Raw genomic sequence first — 21,421 nt, 5'->3', positions numbered from 1 at the left:
TACAGTTACAGCCACCAAAAAAATAAAAAATAAAAAATAAAAATCAAGAACTAAAGCTTGTGGAGTGGACACTTAAAATGAGCATGAAGCCATATGACTGGCTGTATGTGAAAGTGGTATAAAGTGTCTGGATCAGTTTTCAGGCAATTTTCTCTCCCAAGGATTATTATAGTCAAAGGATAAAAAATGGGATCAAGAGCTTTTACAGATACCTTCCCTTCCCTCCCCCTTATTTTTATTTATTTGTTTTTAACTGCAATGGTTGCATTTGACGTAGTTCTTAGCTCCTCCACTATGCAGCTGCTTTTGAGGACTGACACTTTCCCTTATCACTCTTGTAGCCAGTCTGTCTACTAAGGAGCAAAAATACTCCTGCTCAGTCATTTGCCATCCTTCTGCAGGCCAATCCTTTAAAGAGGCTGTGGGCAGCCAGCTGTTCCTCCTCTCTTCCACCGGGAAGGAAGCAATTCCCGTTTCTGGACTGATGCCCTACATCCCCTCCCTCCCCTATTCCTCCTCCCATAGCAGACTTATACTTCCCCCTTCTGCATAAAACACATCTCCCCTCCCTGTAAGCCTCGTGTCAAAGGGAAGTAAACTCAGTCTCAGCACATTTAGGATTCACACAAAGTTTTTGTGCTCTTTATTGTCTCAGTGTTCACTGTTTGACCATTGATGCACCGGGGCAGGAGGGTAGGGAAAGAGGAAAGAGGGAGAAATAGTACAGTCCCTTAGGCAAGTCACAGTGTAGCACAGACTCTGCCAAGAGCATTAAAGGCTCTGATGTGCTATTGTACCGCAGAGCGGAAAAGAACCCTGAGACACATATCACTGCCATCCTGGATGGGATGAGCACAGTCTGGAGGCCTCTGTCACTGTCTCTGCTGTGTTCACAGGTCAAAAATCTTCTAACAGAGCATATAGTGATCCTCAGTAAAGGAGCAAGGGGAAAAAAAAAAAAAAAAGAAAAGGTGTGGGCTCCCCAAAAGTTGCAGTGTGATGTCAGTTAATAGAAATCCTGTGCTCTACTATTATCCTTCAATCTTCTGGCCAGACCTCTTGAAACTCGAGGCACACTGGGAAGAGTAGCAATTTCTCCATTCCCTCCAGAAGTTACCATAGCACTAACAGCCTCCAGCACTCAGTATACTCAGGGCCTTATCCTGCTTTCACAGTGTTTCAACTCACCTCCTTGGGATGATCCCCACCCACACAGCATTACGGGGCAGCTGGGCAAAACTGCCTTGCTGCAGAGAAATCCTCTGCCTCTAAGTGCCTCAGCAGTACAGCAACCATCCTGGACCTCCTATAGCCAGCCTGCTCACATATACATATTCAAGAGGGAGAATAGCAAGGTCCATTCCACTAACAGTAGCATGTGTGCCAGAGTTGGCAGGGATTAGTGCGCTAGACTGCAACTGAGGAGAAACTTGATTAAATTCCTTAGGAAGCAGCACTTTAGTCTTCTTGTGCTTCAGCTCCTCCAGTATAAAAGAGAGGAAACAGCACTGCTCTGTCTGCAGCACCACTGAAAGCATAAATAGTTGAGCTGGCTACAGACTTCAGCAATACAGCAGTCTATCACTGTAGGTAACTTCCTGAAGGCTGCAAAGTGACACTGTAACAAGTAGCCATGGGCCTACTTTTTCTTGTCCTGGAAGAGAGAGATCAGGCTTTGGGAAGCATGCATCGCCCAGGCAGCCGATCACCACTTCTGAACACAGATACGACCCTTTGCATCTGAGCAGCTCAACAGCAGTGAGCTAACAGCACTAGCTATACAGGTCAGACCAAAGACCTGCCTAAGCTCAGTATCCAGTCTCTAACAGTGTCCAACATCAAATGCCTGTTGAAGAGTAATAGGCCAAACACACTGGTGCAGCCTCAGAATGCTCTTCCAGACTGCAAAATTTGGAATGATCCCCTGACACATTAGGGAAACTAAACCACAAAGCAGGGAAATCACACTATATGTCAAGACCAGAACTATGCACCCAGTCCAGTCTCCTACTCCCGACTGTTGATCACGAGGGCCAACCCAGGATAACTGCATGTCCCTGTTGGTTTCACTGTGCTGTTATGAGGAGGAAGAGAACCTGGAACAGAATAGTTACCTGTAATAAATGCCGTAATGTGAAGAAAAATTCAAAAGTAGGGAAGCGAAAGGCTTGAATATAATATACTGAGAAGGCCTGAGTGTTAAGAGGGTGCAGATCTAGCCATGTTCAGAATGGTGAACAGTGATCAAAAACTCTTCAGGAGATGAGTATCAACAGAGAGGGACTGACAGAAAAGAACCGAGGTGCTCTCCAGACAGAGCAGTAGAAACAGGAAACATGTCCAAGAAATAGCTACACTGCTATTACAAACTAATGCGCCAGAACCCCCCAAGGCAGAGACTATCCTAGCATCCCTGGACAAGTTAACCAGTTACCCAAGGACAGCATTTGCAGCTTCCTGTTAATCAGCCAAAGAGCTAGAAAACAGACTGTCGCACCATCACAGTCCCCCACCCCCCCCAGGGGATCAGGGGAAGCAATAAAAGCTGTATCAACACTTATTTTACATGGTTCAGCTCCTTCTCTCTGCTCTGAGAAGGAGGGAGGACCCAGCTCTCAGTGCAACGATTCACCTGGCTGGATGGCTCATCTAACTCTGCAGCTGCTGCCTCCTTGCTTGCTGCTGCAGGTACTTCTGAATTCACACTCTCAGCAACCAAAGCTCCGTGGCAGACAACAGCCTGCTGCTGGCAAGCTCCCCATCACCAGCATCTCAGCAATCCACGGCTGTTTCCCCTTCTCCCCATGACTCTCAGGGTACGAGCATGAAAGCAACCTGTGCTCTTAACGAGAAACAGCAGCTTGCCAGAGCGCTGGAGCATACACTGGCATAACACATCACTCCCAGGACCAGTTGAGTAGGCCACTTCACTTCCAGCCTTTTTTTTTTTTTCCTTTATATAGTCCTCATCCCTGGCACTCGCTGATCCCACCAAGCCACAGGTAACAGGGCAAAAATTGCAAGCTGAATGGAAATGCTGATAGTTGATGCCAGAGCAATGCTACTTGACAGCATTCCAGCAGGCAATTCCCAACTTTGGCTAAAGCTCAGATGAACAATTTTTTTTTTTTTTTAAAGCTTCATACACACCCACAAGCTTCACTCCTCTTAAGAGGAAAGGGAAGTACTGAGCTATTCTACTCTGCCTGACAGCACAGGCTCATGCTGCTATTCAAACAGTAGCTTTGGGAGCCAAGGTTGCACATTTTTGCATGGGGTCTTAGAAACCAGAGCCGATTTGGAAAGGAGGAGCATGAGGGAAAGCACAGAAACACTGTGCGAGGACATCGAAAGAGAGCAAGGCAAGAGATCTGCAAGTGTCACCCCCTGAAAACAAAAAGCGGATGGGGATAAATCACTGCATTCTGAAAGCTTCAACCCCTCTGTTCACAGAAGGAAAACACTGAACAGCTCCAGCTGTAATACCTACAACTATCAAAGGGACCGTTTCACAGCAGAGATTATCACAGTATCTCCACTGGGTCACCATGATCTAAAAAGCATTAAGGACTCGCAATTAATTTCTTCAGTGTTAGCTGGTATTATTTAAAAAGTAATTTGAAGGACTGACCAATGTATACAGATGAGATCTGCCAGGTTGAGGCAGGATGGCCACAAGATTAGTCACTTAACTGGACAAAATCTAGTAAACTCCATTTGTGCTCATCAGCGCAAGGATCCATTGATGAAAATTTCCCTTCTTGATCTCACCAAGTGACCAACAAACAGCCACAAATCTGGTATTAACTTTTCTCCATTGGCAACTAGGGCCAAACCCTTTACCATCAGTATTAAATTATTAGAACACTATGGAGTTCACTAGAATTAGATAATAGTGTACTGAGAACCATGCAAGTAACAGAAGGCACTTCCTAAAAATGCACCATACGGGGAATTTAGAATGTTCTCTTTTGTAACCACTTTTAAGTTTCTTACACTATCTTCTTTAGGAGATTCATATCAGTACACTTCAAGTATCTTTGTGTTACAGTAAAGTTTTGTTTCAGTTGAAACAGCTAATACGGAAAGGTTAACATGAAATTGCTCAACCAGTAGAGAATGGCAGCAGACAGCCAATATTTAAAGATTTTTCTGGCGTACATAAAACAAACACACAGTTCACTGAGTTATATGGACACCTGTAGTTCTCCTTCCCAACTTTGTGTATTTTTCGCTTGTAACTGAGTTTTGTAAGATGGTACCATTCCTTTTGGCAACACAATGGGCTACCAGAACTACAAATTAAATGAATAAATGGATATCAAACCACAGTATACATCACAAAACTTTAGACAAGATTTCTTTCATCGCCTTGGGAGCCCATGAATTTTATATCTCACCGATGTTTTGATTTCCCTGCATTCCTAAACTCACTGAAATAGCTAACAGAGCTAACAGTTGCATTCTTGATGCAACTATTACCAAGCTTATGCCAGCATAGTACCACATGTCCAGCCAAGCACCAGAATGCCCATGAGTAAAGAAAATCTATACCTCCAGCGGCTGCCTACTCCCACTGCCAATTCCATAGCAAGCAACAGTTGCATCTTTTAGCCTGCATGAACAGCTATGGTCTTCATAATAGATTTCAGCACTATTCTGGAACTGCTCCTGTGTTACTGGTCCACCTCCTCACAAACCTCCCTAGAGTCAACAAGCACAAGTGCTAGTGAACCTTGTGGGCTTCATACTAAACAGCTGGTCACTATTATCTATTTTCTTTCAGTTTCAAAGATAAGGAACAGAGATGAAGCTTTCTGATCTCTTATCTACAAGTAAAGGTGAGGCGAGTTGCCGCAGATTAGACAAGGACCGTGTAAAATGGAAGTTGACCACAATTCTAAGACAGATTTACTGAGTCACTTTGAAATAAATACAACTTTCAAAGCTTCAGCTTCCCCATTTTGGAAAACGGAAATGAGCCAGTTCACCGAAATGCTCAAGGACTCACTAAGTAACACTTCAAATCATATCAATACTAGTAAGATCAAACAATAGCGGGGGGAGAAATAGCATTCAACGTATACAAACTTACAAGCTCATTTTTACAAACTTACAAATTTGCAAGCTCAGGTGCTCTGTCATCTAAAGCTCTGCAGAAACTGCCAGATCTCCCCCCCGGAGCTACTCAGGTAAAGCAGCCCATCAATCAAGAACACCGGCAGCCTGCATCCAAACTGAGCACACAGACCACAAAATGCTGTGCACACGCGCACACACACACACACACATCCCCAGAGGCCAGCGCCCAGCAAACAGTGTTTCTGCAGGCCCAGGGCTAAGCACGTCTGCCCCCAGTAAATTAACACAAGACCTGTGAAATCCTGTTTACATCCTTCTTAGCAAAGAAAGGAACCATGAGCATGGCTGAAATGGGCAATACATCATTCTGAGAAGAAAACAGCCTTCCCTCTTTCAAACATATGGTAAATTAAGAAACAGTGAAAACAAATACCCAGGCTACATCTAGCTAGACACTAGTGCTCATTCCTGTGCCAGCCTCGCACTCTTCCACACCAAAGCAAGGCTCCTGGGAGAGGTATTCACATGAGAGAATGGGAGAGGGATGCAACTCCTCCGAGAGGGTTAAAAATGCTGAAGAGCTCCCTCCTCAAATCACTCAGCCACCCACTGAACTACTGACATTTGCTGCTGCTCTGCCCCTGGGCACTGCGGAGATAGCCCACCCTTCCCATTTCCAGCCTCGCTCCTCAGTAAAGTGGCACTGTTCTTGAGAAGCCAGCACCATCTTACGCTCCCGAACCACTGGTGGGACCCCAGGTCTCCAGCGTGACAAATGGGCACGTGCCTGGCGGCTCTCAGTCATGTTCTGATGTGCAGCTTAGAAAGGTTGGGTCAACCCCTCACTACCCACAGGCTCACAAAACTGAGAGCAAAAGCACCAGATAAAATCTGCATTAGTCAGAATATGTTGAGTTAAAGGTGCTAAGACTCCAGCATTTGTTCTATAGTTCTCTTTACAGTTTACAGGCAGCTGAATTAAATCAGAAAATGTTTTTGCTGGAAGGTATTTGAAAGATCAAATCCCACATAATGATTTCTTTTCTTTTTCTTCACAAAATGGTACACTTTAAAGTGGAACCATTTAACGTAGAGACAGACAGACTTTCTTTGTACTGACCAATGCATTAAAGCACTTTACACTCAACACAAGCTCCTGTTCCTTCTACCCTATCCCCTGCACATGATCCCTACTATTTACCTATGATGGTACTGACTGTGTTGAAGAAGCCCTTCTCTTATGCTTGCAACATCCTTCACAGCCTAAAAGCATTTCTTCGGTACTATATTCTTGAATTCCTAATCGCACAGAATTTACCAGAGCAACCTCATCTATACTATCAGCCAGAGTGGGGCATCTGTTAAATTACTACTTCCTCTGAACTCTGTTAAAACTCCATCAGCATTCAGCAGAGAGTGTTGCCGGATCTTGGGTTTAAAACCACATAAGAAATTCTGCAAAAGAAGGGCAAGTTTTAGTTCTTTAATTCCTTTCCTGAAAATCTCTAAGTCATTTGCTAGCTGGCCAAGCAGCTCTACAGTCTTTCAGACTCTCGTGGCACCTACTGCTCTGCCAGTGCCAGCAAATCAGGCTGGCTGGTTCACTGGTATATTAATTCTGCCTCCACAAGAGCTGCAGGAAGACCAGCTTCTGTTGCTAGATAGCTGCTGCAAAATGTGACAGTGACAGCAAGGTCGGAGATGAAGGGGAGATGCAACATTAAGTGATTTCCAAATCTGTTCAGAAACATAAATCAGAGGGCTGAAAAAGCCTGATCAATAACTGGAGAGCAAGAAATGCCATAAGTAACAGGTACTATTAGTAATTAATATTTCAGCCACAGAGACACCAAAGCAAAGCACAAGTGATTAAATGATACCACCTTAAACGTGCACTGTATAAGAGTGTGTTGTAAATAGTGGGTTTTTTTAAATATTGTTTCTTTGTTTTAATATAGTGCACAGAAGAACCTTCCACCTCTTCAGTATTCATCCAAAGAGATTTCAAAAATATTATCTTCATGTTACAAACACAGAAACTGACAAAAAGAGGAAAGGAGGCCACACAGCAGAAGCAGATTTTGTCCAGTACCATTGTAAAAGTCTGCTTTGATATTCAAGGAAAAAAAAAAAAAAAAAAAAACTTTAAAACGCAGAAAAATTGACTCGTTGATGGTGCGACACATTTGAAGTGCCTTCATTTTAACAGTGCTCAGCATCTGTCAAATTAACTAAGCTACAAGATAAGAAATTGTAGCCCTTACCATAATTTGGAAACTGATTTTCAATGCTTTCTAATGGCAAAGCTCATTTTTTAATCCTCCTTTGCATTCAATTGCCCTAATAAATAGCTATTTCATCATTATTAATTATACTTAAGATTTTTTAAATGATTTACTCTTGCCTTTTTAAGCCTACATTAGAATTGCTTTTCTATTTCTTTAAACATGGCTTTCCCTTAAAGCAAACCATAGCAACGGCAAAGTAGTTACCTGCACCTCCTAAGCTCAGAGTGAATTGCTCAAGCAATAATAATTTTGAGGGGGGAGGAGTTGAAGAAATTAGGTCTTTTATAGAAAAAGCTTAAATGACTCACAAAAACTCTTTTGGCATAGCTTATACATGCTTGACAACAACAATGTATATAGCACTTCCCATCACCCAAGTGCTGTACAAACTAATTGTTCAACAGTTAAAACCCAAACCCCTCCCTTATGACCAGCACAACATGTTTTCGGGGAGGTCAGGGAGCAGAACGTATTTGTGAGAACAGGCAACTGGATGTTACCAAGTAGTCTCCTCATCAGGTCTGCTAAACTACCTTACACTTGACCTTCAGTAACCATTTTTTTCCACAAGCATCGGCTACCCGGTGTAACAGCCCCGGAGATCTGCAAAATGTCCAAAAATATCTGCAAGGGGCTAGGTAAACACAATGACATCCACTTATGGCTTCTGAGCTAAGCCAGATTTCCAGCCTAGTCACCAGTAATTGTACACTGTCACCAAAAAAACAAAACAAAACAAAAAAACTGAAGAGTTTCTTCAGAGATCGAAGGATGGAGACACATACTAACCACAGCTAACTGAACTGAAGTTAATCTGCTGAAGAGTTCTATTAAACAGGAACCAGCACCAGAAGGCATCTTCTGTATCTGAATGTCTTGCCCATCTATCGCAGTAATATTTGCTTGGTAATCATTTTCAAAAGCTGATCAAACTCCACCTTACAGTTGCTTTATTACTCTCCAGTGCTCCATCTTCTAAGACATTCCAGGTTCTCACTCCTCCAATGATCAGAAATATATCTTCGGACTACCTCTATATGGCACTTTTTGCCATATACATAGCTTTATCTTTGTAACTTGTGGGCTCGAAGACCTTCTGTAAAGCACACCTGACAGGGCACCAGAGATCTCAGGCCTCACAGTGAACAGCAGTTTCCTTTTAGCTCTTTATCCAGCAACTAATCCTTCGATCCAAAGCAGGGACCCAGAGGGGAATACGTTTGCAGTGACCCATAAAGGGTAGAAATGGTGCAGACGTCCCTGCATTCTGGTTTGGCATCATCTGCCAGAAATGTAGCCATTCTTCTGCATCAAAGGCAGCAACATTCTGTGGAATCAGAGCAGCCTTGACAAGGGATAGGAGTTAATTACACCCTGTTTCTAGAGATAGGCTTGGCAATTAGCTTTCAGACTGGCACCTACAGCATTCTAGAAACACACACCTGGAGCAGCCACGCTGTGCCCTTTTACAGGTGCTCATGCTATTCAGTACAAGACCTTTCCAGCCTGAAAGGATCAGCCTGGCAGCTGCTGAAGAGTCTCTGTTCACCTCAACATCCTATAGCAAAAAAACAGAGAGTCTTACTGTAATTTTCTTCTGCCAAAGAAGATCTCCCTAAACAAGCAGAAGTCTACAGCAAGCATGGAGCTCTTCAGCTACATCGGGTGTGCAGACATTCCCGGTCCTTTGCAGAAACTCAACCAACCTGGGTGCTTTTTACTTTACTGCTTTGCTTTCAGAGCATGCGCAGCACTTAACACTTCTAAGGCACTTTACATTTCCTAAGCACTATACAAACACCAGCTAATTAGAGATAGCTAACTAGAACATCCCAGGATACTAAATGTCAGCATGCAGCAAGGATTTTCTCCCCCCACCCCCTCCAAAAAAAGGTAAAGTTAAGGATTGAAAGGTGTCTAAGAGTATGCTCTCTGAACTGTGGAAGAGTATCTTCAGGCAGAAAACATTACATTTGAGAACTCCATACTGCCATTGTGGAGGAAAGCCCCAGCCCGTCCTGGCCAAATATGAACGAATGCAGTTCTGCTGTAACTGCTGAAAAGGGATCACACACACTGCCAGCTGCAATTTCTATTCACAGCAGACCTCTGCATTGTACCTGCTCCCCTCCTGAGCCAGCACTGCGCTGCAGCCATGCCTCTGGGGCTCTGTTCTGAAGAAAGCAACTGAAAAGAATTTGCTAATCTCTTAATTAGGGGCACCCACTTCACCTTCTACAGGAATAATTTAGAGAGCCTGAATGAGCCACATGTCACAAAAGGCAAAAATTTAATAACTGAAACCGACTCAGATTGTTGGTTCATTTCCCTGTACCTACACTCAGCTGTGCCAAGCTACTGAAGGCAAGTACTCAGTGTTAATTGAGAACAGCTTCAGAAACCACTCATCACAGCCTTTTTCAACAGTCATCCTTGCTCTCAAATTTCTGATGGGAGTTGCATTACACCAGCAAAGTCACTGATCTTAGGTCTTAAGCATAACTCTAGAAACATACAGCTAGGGCCATGTTCCCTTAATTTTTCATAAACCTCTTGTTTAAGCCACAACAGCTCAGGGATTAACTGTACTTTCCTAGCTGAGCTACTTCACTGCTTGCAAGATGAGAACAAAAGCACACACCATACCCATGAAAGAAGCCCGTTAGGTCTCATCATCCATTCTGCTACCCCCTTCCTCAGACCTCCCACACAGGGCTTGTCCCATAGAACAGTCATACAATGCTGTGTCCGTGAGATTATAAACAACAAGTCAAATCCCGTAAGACTTATCTATTCTAGGGATACCAGGGGTGTAAACTGCACTGTCTGCAATTAGTGCAAAGGTTAAACTCTCTTCCTTCCCACTGACATTTCTACATTGCTCTCCCAAGAAGCTGCACACACCCTTCTATCTACACCCACCTGCTACAGTAAAAAGAAAAAGTAGGGTCTACCTCCCTTCACCTAAGGGTCTACCTCCTGTCTACTCTCAAGTGGCTGGGGGAGAAACACTATTGCCTAGAACGGGTCTCTTTCTCCAGTCAGTGAAGAGGGACTCAGGTAGTGACAGAGATAAACAGAGACACTTGGATACCATGGTGATCGTGGCCAGACAAGAAAGCAAATTAGCTACCATTATGATAATGCCCCAGCTTTCTAAAAGAGGCGATTTGCATGTAGCAACTGAAGAGCAAAATAAAAATGATTTAACAGAATTGCTGCTTACTGTTTAACCCTGTAGTACCCAAAGTACCTGACCAGAGCTCCCTCCAGGTGTAATGAAGTCTCACTCTGCATTTCTTCTGGTAGCACAGCAGCTTGTGCACAATCTGAATGCACCGCCTGGAAAAAAGAGAGGGCAAGGCATTAATGCTCCCCACTACCTTTCCCAGAAATTCCACATCAGACCTGGAAATCTCTCCGAAATCAGCAGATTTGTCTCTTGCAGGAAATGGACAAATCCAACCCTAAGGGAAGATGTGGCTCACTGTCCCGGGCTCCCAAAGGGAAGTGATATCCAAAGAACCACACTCAGAATCAGGTCTGAGAAAGACCAGTGACAGGAACCTGTATGGCAGTTTAAACTCACCATGATGGGACAGACTACAGATGCAAGAGTGCTATCCTTGGACTTTTAAAGTTTATTGTATATTTGATTAAAATTTTTCACACTTTGCCAACCTTGCGTGAGGACCCCAAACCTCAACGAAAGGAGTTACTTGGTTTGCAAGCTCCATATGTATGAGATACTGCTCTTAGACTTTGCAAATTATGGTCGTGGCAGAGCTTTTCCATTTCTTCGGCCATAGGGATGAGGCTAAAGGAAGTTACACGGTGCAGCTAACAACTGCTGGGTTTGTAATTTCATTGAATAAGGCCTACAGTTCAATTATTTGGGAAGGAGAGGGGGATTTCTGTCCAGCTTTTCAGTCTCCTTAACCAAAGAAATGATCAAGCAACACACCTGCAAACTCTGAAATCCCCCAACACACAGTTAAGATACTTGTGAAGTCTCCAAATCCTTCAGGCCTTTATGACACCTAGTGTTTATAAAAACTCCTAGGTGCACAAACATTCTTCATGAATAACACTGGAACTAAACATGCAATAGAGTAATTTTTCTAGCACTAGCTCTCATTAAGGACAAGATAGAAAATATATTCAAATTTGAATTTTGTTGACCAAGTTGTTTTTAGTTATTGACATTTAGAAAAACAGAAGGAAGACTTCAAAAAGGAAAAATTCCTTTTTTCAAATTCTTATTTCTCAAAAACACATTATCTTACTAATACCAATGTCTCAGTAAAGATGTTACTGAAACAGTGTACATCAGACAAAACTAGATAGAAATCAAATAAAGTTTGCTCAGAAATTATTCAAAATGGGGTGAAGGGTTCAAAATAAGGCTTTCAAAAAGCCTTCAGGAATAATATGCACATGGTATACATTTATCTTAACAGACCCTTACATAATCTCAAAAATATCATGATGGTGTATGGACTAAAATTGCTAACTTTAGAGAGATTAAGGTTAAAACATTTACAGTAGCTGAGCATCACCCTGAGTGCTGGTATTCCACATTGGCTTCTCATAAATTCAGCCAAGAAAAGAGAGCAAAACTGCTGGGCTAGCACAGAGAGTTGTCTCCAGATCAGGAACAGCAGTCACTCTGGGGAGAGAGCTACCATTTCTGATGTTACTGGTACCAGATGATCTCTAGCGCTTTTCTAGCTATGTATTTGCTTCGCCTGAGGACCAGAACTGGCCTCTGCAAAAAGCTATTTAAGGCAGTAACCAGAGGGAATCTGGCAACAGCTAAAACGTTTCTTTTAAATTATAATAGCCCTTAGCACAACATACTCTGTAGATATATCTTGGCATTGAAAGCTACTGGCTGCATATCACTTCTCTAGGTGAAAGCAAGGCATGGGGGGGGGGGGGGGGAGAAGGGGGGGGGGGGATGTGGAAAGGCGTACCAGCCCCAGTGCCCCTCCCTAAGGGACCAGTGCACCAGCAACCAGGCCTACAGACCTCCCAGCCACACCACTTCAGTGATGCAATTGCATCCACACTGTTTTCTTGGGGTCTGTTTTTTTGTTTTTTTAAGCTTTGCGTTGAGGATTCATAATATATAGAGCAGACAAAAGCCACTCTTGGTCAAAGCAACCTGGATTTCTCTTGTAAATATTAATACGCCCTCCATTGAGTGGCCTCAGACTGTCACCTTTTAGATGCATTGCAGAGAGGTGTGACACTCTGCATTCAGAACTCCCACCTTGTTTGCAATAACTACATTTGCTATTGGATGGGTTCAGACAGGAAGGTAATGAAAGGTCTACATAAACATGCCAAAAGGAATGGATACCAGTGTCCACTGATGGTTGCTACTGCTCATTATTTTTACTCCCATGAGGTTTCTAGACCTGACTTTACCTTTGAGTCCAAGCATTTCACGCCTTTCTTGGGAAATTCCAATGCACGATGCATCTACAACTAATTCTGTAATTGTCATTAAAAATAATTTCTCACAAGCTTCTAACTGAACTACATAATCCTTGCAAAAGCACTGCAGTTCTGGGTTTATTTGGGCAAAGTCAGACCATGCTGAAAAGTTACTTTAAGGAAAAATAGCCTATGGTTTGTCTCTTTTCTATTGAATATAGTGCTGTTTAAGCCTTGGGGAAATTCAGCACTGTACAAACAGAGCAAAGCCAATGATCTGCCTAAATCCTACTTTCACCCTCCAGGCTAAAGCAGAACAAAGCATTGTAAGGGCCCTGCGGGACACAAGGAGTGCTTATGCATAGCCCCATCCTTTTCTCCTTCCCCTTTCCCCAGTGCTAGATTTTACCCTTGCTGCCTAGCAGGCTATTTCAGGCTTGAAATAAGTCTCTCTCCTGTTCTCCCCATTGCCTTCCAGGCCTCATGTTAGATGTACTTGGTTTTTCAAAAATGGCTTTTCAGTTTCCAGAGGAAGACTCTGCTTCTGGGAAGCAGGAATTCTTGTAATGAGCATGTATTATGAAACTTTTCAGAATTAAAAGGTCTTTGTATTTGATCAAGTAGATTAGGAAGTCATTCTGGAAGGTAGAAATTCATTTTGCTTTCAATTTTCTGGCACACAGACCATTCTAAAAATAGAAAAAGTTGCTGGAAAAGTTCATGAAAAGCCATCCAGCTCCCCATCAGTCACAAAACATTATTTCAGCCAGAAAATTGTTATACAATGAGAACTCAAATTCAAACTTCCAACGAAACTACAAGTCAGCCCACAGACACTTACACGTAGAGATCCATAGGAAATTCTTTCATCATGTGTGTTACAATGAACTCCACCATCAAATCTAAGACAGAAAAGAAAACGATAAAGTAAGTGTAGAGCTAGCTACAGTTAAGTTCTGGCAGACAACAATGAGAAGTCAAACTACCCTACCAACCTACCAGACAATAGCCCTGCTAAGAAAAGAGAAAATCCCTCCCCCCTTTTTTTTTCCTGGAATTAAAAAACAAAAGTGTACATATTATACTGGAAGCTGAGGGCATATCATGCAATTTGCTTTAAGGCACTGCTTTCCCACCACTATTAATCAAAGAATACACCACTTATTCTGATGCTTAGAGTTGCTCTTGCATTTCAAGCCTTGTCAAGAATGGAAAATTCCATTAGGAAATACATTTTAGAAAGTGATTTTCACCAGAAACCACATACAATTCAGAGGTTTCATAGAGAGAGAGAAGGTTTTGTAGAGAACACCCATTTACCCAGAAAATCAATTCTGAAGCAAGTAAACCCAGTCTGATCTCAACACTGTCTAAGATTCTGCTTAAGATTTATTCAGCAAAAAACCTGAGAATGTCACTTTAACATTTAAGGGATCCCAGTGTGAGGATAAGAGGCAAAGAGTACAGAAATATATTTGAAAGAGATTAAGTTACTATGGTTCAGCTAGTAAGTGCTAACTGAGTATATGCATGGGCTCTTTGCCCAATGTAACTTCAGCATAAAATATGTTAGCTTAACCCATGCTTGTGGTAACAACTGTAAAATTTAACTTCCTAGGGTCCAAACAACCCAGCAAGGTGGCTCAGTAGTGTCCAAAAACAGATGTTTAGGGAAAGAGTCTAAGAAATCTGGCAAGTCTAGGAAGATTCTTCCCCTGGCTGCTCTATCCCAGCTTTCAAAATCATCTGCTTGAAAATGCCAGAGTCAGAAATGCATCTGTACCATCAGGCTTAATAGCCATCCAGGGATCCAGTCTCCATCCTTTTCTGTACTAATTTATGCTTTTGCCCTCCATAGCAAAGAATTTAACAGTTTAATCATGCACTGAGTGAAAAGCTTTCAACTGTGCTACCACATCCACAGGCAAAACCAACCCCAGCTACTGACATTACTATTCTTTCTCTGCTTAGAAAAGCCAAAGTGCCCAGCAAACACCTTCCCCATCAAACATCTGTCCTTTCCATAAGACTGCCCTCATTATATCATCTAGAAAGTGTTTGTGACCAACTGTTATTACATGAACCTAAAACTATGAATGTACTAATTAATTCTCCTCCCTATTGTTATTTATTCAGGTAAAAGGAAGCCCACAGGCTTTTGCAAAACTTCCTGTAAATGTATACAGGACTCCTTTTTAATGGAGCAGGAGTCTTGCTATTTAATTTCTCTGTAAGGCAGCCAGATATAAGGAAGGACTGTCCACTGCTGGAAACCTCCTTAGGACTTAATCTCCCTCTTTTTAAGGCCATCTGCTCCTCCCCTTAATAACACAGATCACCTATTCCTATTGCATAACAAAAGATGCTTTGGGAAGCACAAGCATACAGGCACCAACACCACTCACCTAGCACTGCACACACCAGTGGGCGACAGGGCAGGTTCTTGTCTGCTGCCTTCTTCCTGTGTCTCATTGGCTTCAAGCATACAAAGATGAAAAGAAGACAGGAGAAGTCTGAAGTGACATGCTGTGTATTAATGTCTATTCTTCATGCAAATAGCACCATGAGCATAGACTTTCCTTTTATCTTTTTCTCAGTTGCCGTCTCACCTATATTAATCCTGAAGGCCGTGGCTGGAGCCAAGTGTGCCTGCTTTTCAGCACACTGACAGCTGGGTTTGGGTTACTCTGCGTAACTGGAGGGCACTGTCACATCACAGGACAGGAAGTCACACAGCAATTCCTCACCCTTGGTTAATGTACTGATTTGCTCCTGATCCAGTAGTCTGATTTGCATTCTTAATAGCAGATGCAGTACTAAATGGTTTCGGTCTTGATTGTAACAGACCAAAGGCTATTTGAATGGTGAGTTTGCTGTTAAGCGGGAAGGACTACCACCCTCACTGTATGTTCACTTTAAGATGAGAAGTTTCATTCTGTCCTGGACTTTTTACAATTCCAAGCATTGCTCCGCTGTTGGATGAGGTGGAACTTGCCAGTACCACCAAGGCAGAATACACCAAGTCAGGATAACCATTCAGTCACTTGTAACTATAGAGCTTCATGAGCCAGGTAAGGACACTTCCTCCATGGAGACCCAATAGGGAAAGACTAGAAAAAATACTTTCCTCCTTGAAGGTGAATCACCCACCCAGGAGAAAGCATAAGCTGAATCAGAGCATTCAGTGCAACTCAGACAGCTATTAATATATGACAAGAGGGCTAAAGCTTGCTGAAGGTTAGGGCAGAACATTCTCTGTCACCAGTTTCCTCAGAGACTTCATATTACACAGCTGCTCCCTAGCTACACTGGCCAGATCTGTCTCAAGGATCATCATTAACACAGACCTCTGAATTAGCCAGCATGGATTCTAGCTCTTTGAAGGAGTAACACATTCAGGGAATGATCTCAAGATCATTCCCCCAGTACTGCTTTTCTCACTGGATTTCCTACCTGCCTTAGCCATCTAGGTTAGGAGTCTGTAGCACAGTTTTCAACATACAGGAACTCAAATACTCTGTGTTCTCATCCTGAAGAGAAAGCAAAGCATCTGTGGGAAAACACTCACCATCCTGTGTAGGTTTACTCGAAAATTCATGTTGTCATCATGCAAGAAAGCATTAGCGTACTGATCCTATTGGAAAGGGCAAGAAAGTGAGAAGAGATAAACAGCAAACAAACTGCCCAACACCTTCCACTTGCCTCTTGCATCACAAGTGTTTTAGTGCAAAACTCTCAATGATAAGTAGCTATAAGGTTAAAAAGCCACCTGTCATCTCCTCTGTTCCCTACCTCTACCTCCAATGGGGGTAGGGGGGTGGAAATCAACCCCTCCTGCCCCCAACTCTACTTTAACTAAAGTCTGCAATACTGGTTGTTTTGATAGCAATTTATTTTCCATGTCTCTTCTTTACTCATCCAAACTCTGGACTGCACATACCACAGCATCAAGATTTTAACAAGTGCTGCGTAATGCATGAGGTGTCACAGGTATCTCTGTGACAAAGTGAGGAGAAAGGTTTATATCGGCATTTTGATGGACCCCATCATGCCAGAAGTTACTGCAGTACAGGCAGCAAGTAGGTCAATCAGTCATCCCACCCATCAGGCAAATCTCATTCCAAGAGCAGCTCTAAATCAAACTTTTCTCTGGGTAATGCACAGACAGGTTGGATAATAAATACCTCCTCCCTTTAATACCAGAGCCAAACCACACCCTTGCTATGTAGAAGCAGTATTTCTTCTCTTCCATTATCTGCACATCTGCCTGGAGTACTCAGGTGCCAAAACCATGTAATTATTAATAATTTGAAACAAAGATGATTAGCTTTCAGACTGCACTCTGAAAAAAAACATTACTTCAGAATCCTTACAGCGGCTATCAACTTCACTGCTTTTTATTCTTTATCAAGAATCAAAGATTTTTACTTGCAAGTAAGCAAAACATGAACATCACACAGGCTCAATCACCATTCAGGACATCAGTCAAGTCATCGTATGCACTTCCCATGAGACATGTGAGGAAGACATATGAGACAGGACCACTTCCAGCCAGGGCTAATGACATAGCCCTGTGATACCAATTTCCCTCCCCACCATCAGATTTGCTACTCTTGCTTGCAGGGACCAACCTGTCAAACACCTTTATTTCAGACACATGTCCTTCTTGGACAGATGGGATATGGCACTGCCCATGATTGCTGTGAACAGCACAGAGTTGAAAGCCATTAGCACAATTATTCATCTAAAAGCTTATAACATCACAAGGTCTTTCAACAGCTCTTAACTGTTTTCTCTCTCTTTGTCCCCATGAGCTGGCTAAACCAAATAAGATGATCTTCAGTTTTCAAGTTTGAATTCATTTTTAACAGCATCGCATCAGCAAAATGTAATTGCCTCAGTCCCTCATTACTCATTACCACTGTAGGTCTTCAGCTCCTAGTCAACAGGAAGCAGGGGACAGGCAAGCAAATAGGGCCCTGTAGAGAGACCACCTGCTAAAGTGCCACACCGGAAACCTACCTCTGCTATGCATGTCAGGATAATCAGACACAGCTTGCCACTGTGCAGCCGGTGCTCATCTGCAAAGAAGCAAAAACAAGTTCTGCATGAGCCACATGAGCTGAGCAATGCTGAAGAGTCAGAGAGGCTGTGGGCCTTGCTCCTGCTGCTGCAGTTTAGAGATTCTTCATGCACCTGCTTCCTCCATGATATATATCTAACTATAACCGTAAAGCACTTGCCCTCCAGCCCGACCACTAAATCCAAATTTTTTTTACAAGTCTCTGCCAATAGCAAAGTTTCTGATTTGAACCTCTTTGTCAGCACTGTGACTGTCAATGGGGCTTTTCTCACTTTGTTTTACTTTGCAGGTATTCTAAATAATGGGGTCAGTCCCTGCCTTTCTATCACAGCTGAGACACATTTTTCCCCTCTTTCTTTCAATCTTGTCTCAGAGAGAAAGACCACCCTTGCTGTAAGTTATGAAACATGCAGCAAAGCTTTGGTAGAGGCACAGCACAGTGTAACAGAACAAGCATAACACTGGGAGTCAGAGTCCTGAGTTATAATCCCAGAGACTACCAAGAGAGAGAAAACCTAGTTTGCTCAGTTTGTCTGCTTCCTTCATGAATGAAGTCTGCAAAGACTTAGCACTTTAAGTTAAAGAAGTTAACCTTGATCATGTTCCACAATTTATTATTCATCTTAACAACTTCAAGCAGCTTTTGCCCTGAAGGAAGGGCTGAAAGTTTCACAAAGAAAGGGACCGAGGAAGAAAAATGCAATTTTTTTTTGATTGTTTAAAACTCTCTTTGCTCTGTATTTTATCCTGACAACTAAATAATTGAGATACATAAAGTAATAGCATAACTTAGGATGGGAAGACCTCTGGTCCACACCCTGGCTAAAAGCAGGGCCATGACTTGTCCAGTCAAGTTTTTAGCATCTCCAGAGATGGAGATTCCACAATATCAGTGGGTTTCTGTTCCACTGTCTGACCATCCTCAATGTGAGAATTCTTTTCCTTATATCTAATTGGAATTTCCCTTGGTGCAACTTGTCTGCTGTCTCTCTCATTCATTTACTGTGAATGTCAGAAGAGTCTGGCTCTGACTTCTCTACACCCTCACATTAGGTGGGAGGAAATGACCTTCGTTTAGGGATATCTGTTCTAAAAGCAACTAAATTTTGAGAAAGCTCTAAACTGCACATTCCTGAGACCTTCAGCCACCTCTCCAAACCTGTGAAGACTAGACATGACATCCCAGACATCTGGCTTAAGAGTCAAACTTGGAGGAGAGGAAAACCTGAAAAAGAAAAACTTTCATATAAAGTAAAAAACAGCATCAGCCAAACTTCTTACATCTTTGCAGGTCACCTTTACAAACACTTTTCTAGTTAGTGTGCATAAAATAATGCATAAAATAGATAGAATGGGCTTAGCTAGCAGTTCTGTCTAGTTTGATGCCTCTTTCGTTTTCTATTCTAAGGTGCTGAGGGACAGAGATTTACTAACAATACGTATCCTGAAGTGTGCAGATTTCATCTTGCTATACGGAGTAAGAAAAAGCAGTTTTGGAAGGGAAGAGTTAAATCTCTCCTATGTCTCCTTACCTCAGATAAAATGTTTTTAAAGGAAAAGTTTTCTACTCCAGCAAAGGAGGAGAAAATGGCCTCAGAGAACTCTGATACACTGGAGTCTTGTTATCTTCCTATTGTAAGGCCTCCCTGTATATATTTTAGGTGCTGCTACCACTTCTCTCTGGGGATCGTGCTGTAAAGGCTCCTGTTCCACACTAAATACTCTGCCTTCAGCGAATACGTGTGGTGAACAACACGCCATTTTCAGCAGAGTTACAGGCAACGCAGGCTGGTACTTGCACAGCCACTCTGTACTTCCAGAGCATCCTTCATTAAGGGCAAAGCAGACCATCTCCTGTGGGGAGGCATATCAGTATGAACCCTATTTTATAGACGGGGAAAATGAGGCCAAGATTTTTATTTTCCTCCCAAGGCAGCTCCCTCTGACTGGCACAAGAGAAATTAAGGAGGAGGATCTATAGAATACAGTCTATTAAATTACACTCTCTGGGACACGACTGAAACAACTGACTAGTCCTGGATGTGCAGCAAACCAGTCCCCCCTCTAAGTGCTACTCCTTAGGTCTTGAGACAGGTGGGAAGTTCAAGCTATTCATTCTCCTTCCCTTACTGCTGTATTTGTGTCATTTGCTTTCTCTTACACAAGAAGAAAAAATATTAGACAGGGTCCCTATCTATCATCAAAATATAAACAAATTAATACACCCACTAAAATTAATAGGCAACAATTTGGAAGGCATTAAAATAAAGTGTTCAGTACACTTTTTAAGTGATTGATCTGTGGAACTCATTGCCACATGGAGGCAAGGAGATTAGAAGGTGCATCAGCTACATAAGTTTCAAATCCTATACAAACTAGAATCAAGAAAAAGAAAGAAGCACCAACTCCTGCCTCATTCCAGAATAAACTCATCACTAGCTGGCTTTCTGGGGTAGGAATCCTCTCTACTGGATTTTATTCCACCTGAAACTGATCCGGTTTGGCAGTTTCTGAGGCACTACGCATACTTTCCATGTTACAGTGTCTAATAAGTGCAGGAGTTAAATTAAAAAAATAAAATTGAACCCTTTGAGAGACTTGAGTCAGAAGAGAGACCCTGAGAAAAGCAAATGGGAATAATTAGAGAGCTGGTAAGCCCTCCTCACATGCACAGATCTGTAAGAAATGACTGAGCAAAGATTGAGATTTTGAGCTTAAAGACAAAGGCAAGAGGAAACATGAAAGCAGACTTCAAATACATAAAGGCTGTCACAAAGAAGAAGGAAATATTCTGTTCTCCACATCTATCCTGGAGAAGATAAATAGCAATTAATTTAAATCACAGCAAAAAAGTTTAGGGTGCATATGAAACTCTCAAGATAAGGGTAGTTAAACCCTGGAAGAGATGGTCTAAAAATGATGCTCCACTATCAGAGTTTTATTCAACCTGTTAACAACATCTCTGGGAAAAGATACATGTAGACTTCATTCTGCCTTGAATTTGAGGGATGGACTAGATATTTTCATGAAGTTCCTTTTAGTCCTAACTTCAACTATTCACTTTTTCCTCCCAACTAGTTTGCATACTGGACAAGAATAAGACGGTCAGGTGCAATTTCACTGCAAACTCACAGGTAAAAGGAAACTCTTCTGCCTGCTGTGTTATGTAATGCCAAGTATTCATAAAGTTCAACAAATGGTGTATCATAGCTCTCCTGCTATCTGCCTTTTTCTGTTCTGTTGTTTACATTAACTTACAACGGCATAAGTTGGTAATGGGCTGAAGTATGGCACAAGGATCACTTATTTTCACACTGTGGTCCTGCACATACAACCACTGGGCAAAACAGCACACCTGGATACCTTGAGCAAATGATGAAGCAATACGTCATCAAGCTTCAACTCCAGTAAGCTGAAAACAAATAACAGCCCTCCTCCCCCAAAGCCACTGGGAGAAACACAAAGCACAGTGTGGTAACAATTCATCAAGCAAATTGCTGCCAATACAATGCAAATCACAGCCACC

At 42.4% G+C, this 21,421-nt stretch overlaps 1 protein-coding gene across 6 annotated transcripts in view; it reads right to left on the bottom strand.

Moving 5' to 3' along the window:
- Window positions 1-21,421, bottom strand: part of ARMH3 (armadillo like helical domain containing 3) — a 138,893-nt gene that overhangs the window by 76,879 nt on the left and 40,593 nt on the right. For 5 of the 6 annotated variants that reach the window (XM_067300145.1, XM_067300150.1, XM_067300146.1 and 2 more), the window contains 5 exons: window positions 17,835-17,893; window positions 16,381-16,446; window positions 15,218-15,287; window positions 13,654-13,714; window positions 10,597-10,712 (listed from right to left, as the gene is read on the bottom strand). In XM_067300145.1, the coding sequence (XP_067156246.1) occupies window positions 10,597-10,712; window positions 13,654-13,714; window positions 15,218-15,287; window positions 16,381-16,446; window positions 17,835-17,893 (372 nt within the window). The remainder of the gene's footprint in view (window positions 1-10,596; window positions 10,713-13,653; window positions 13,715-15,217; window positions 15,288-16,380; window positions 16,447-17,834; window positions 17,894-21,421) is intronic. The other variant, XM_067300151.1, reaches the window with a different exon arrangement.

The sequence above is a fragment of the Apteryx mantelli genome, chromosome 7 (genome assembly GCF_036417845.1).
Source record: "Apteryx mantelli isolate bAptMan1 chromosome 7, bAptMan1.hap1, whole genome shotgun sequence".
Classification (NCBI taxonomy): domain Eukaryota; kingdom Metazoa; phylum Chordata; class Aves; order Apterygiformes; family Apterygidae; genus Apteryx; species Apteryx mantelli.
The sequence above is the reverse complement of the archived record's forward strand: the minus strand, read 5'-3'. Positions and strand labels throughout refer to the sequence as shown.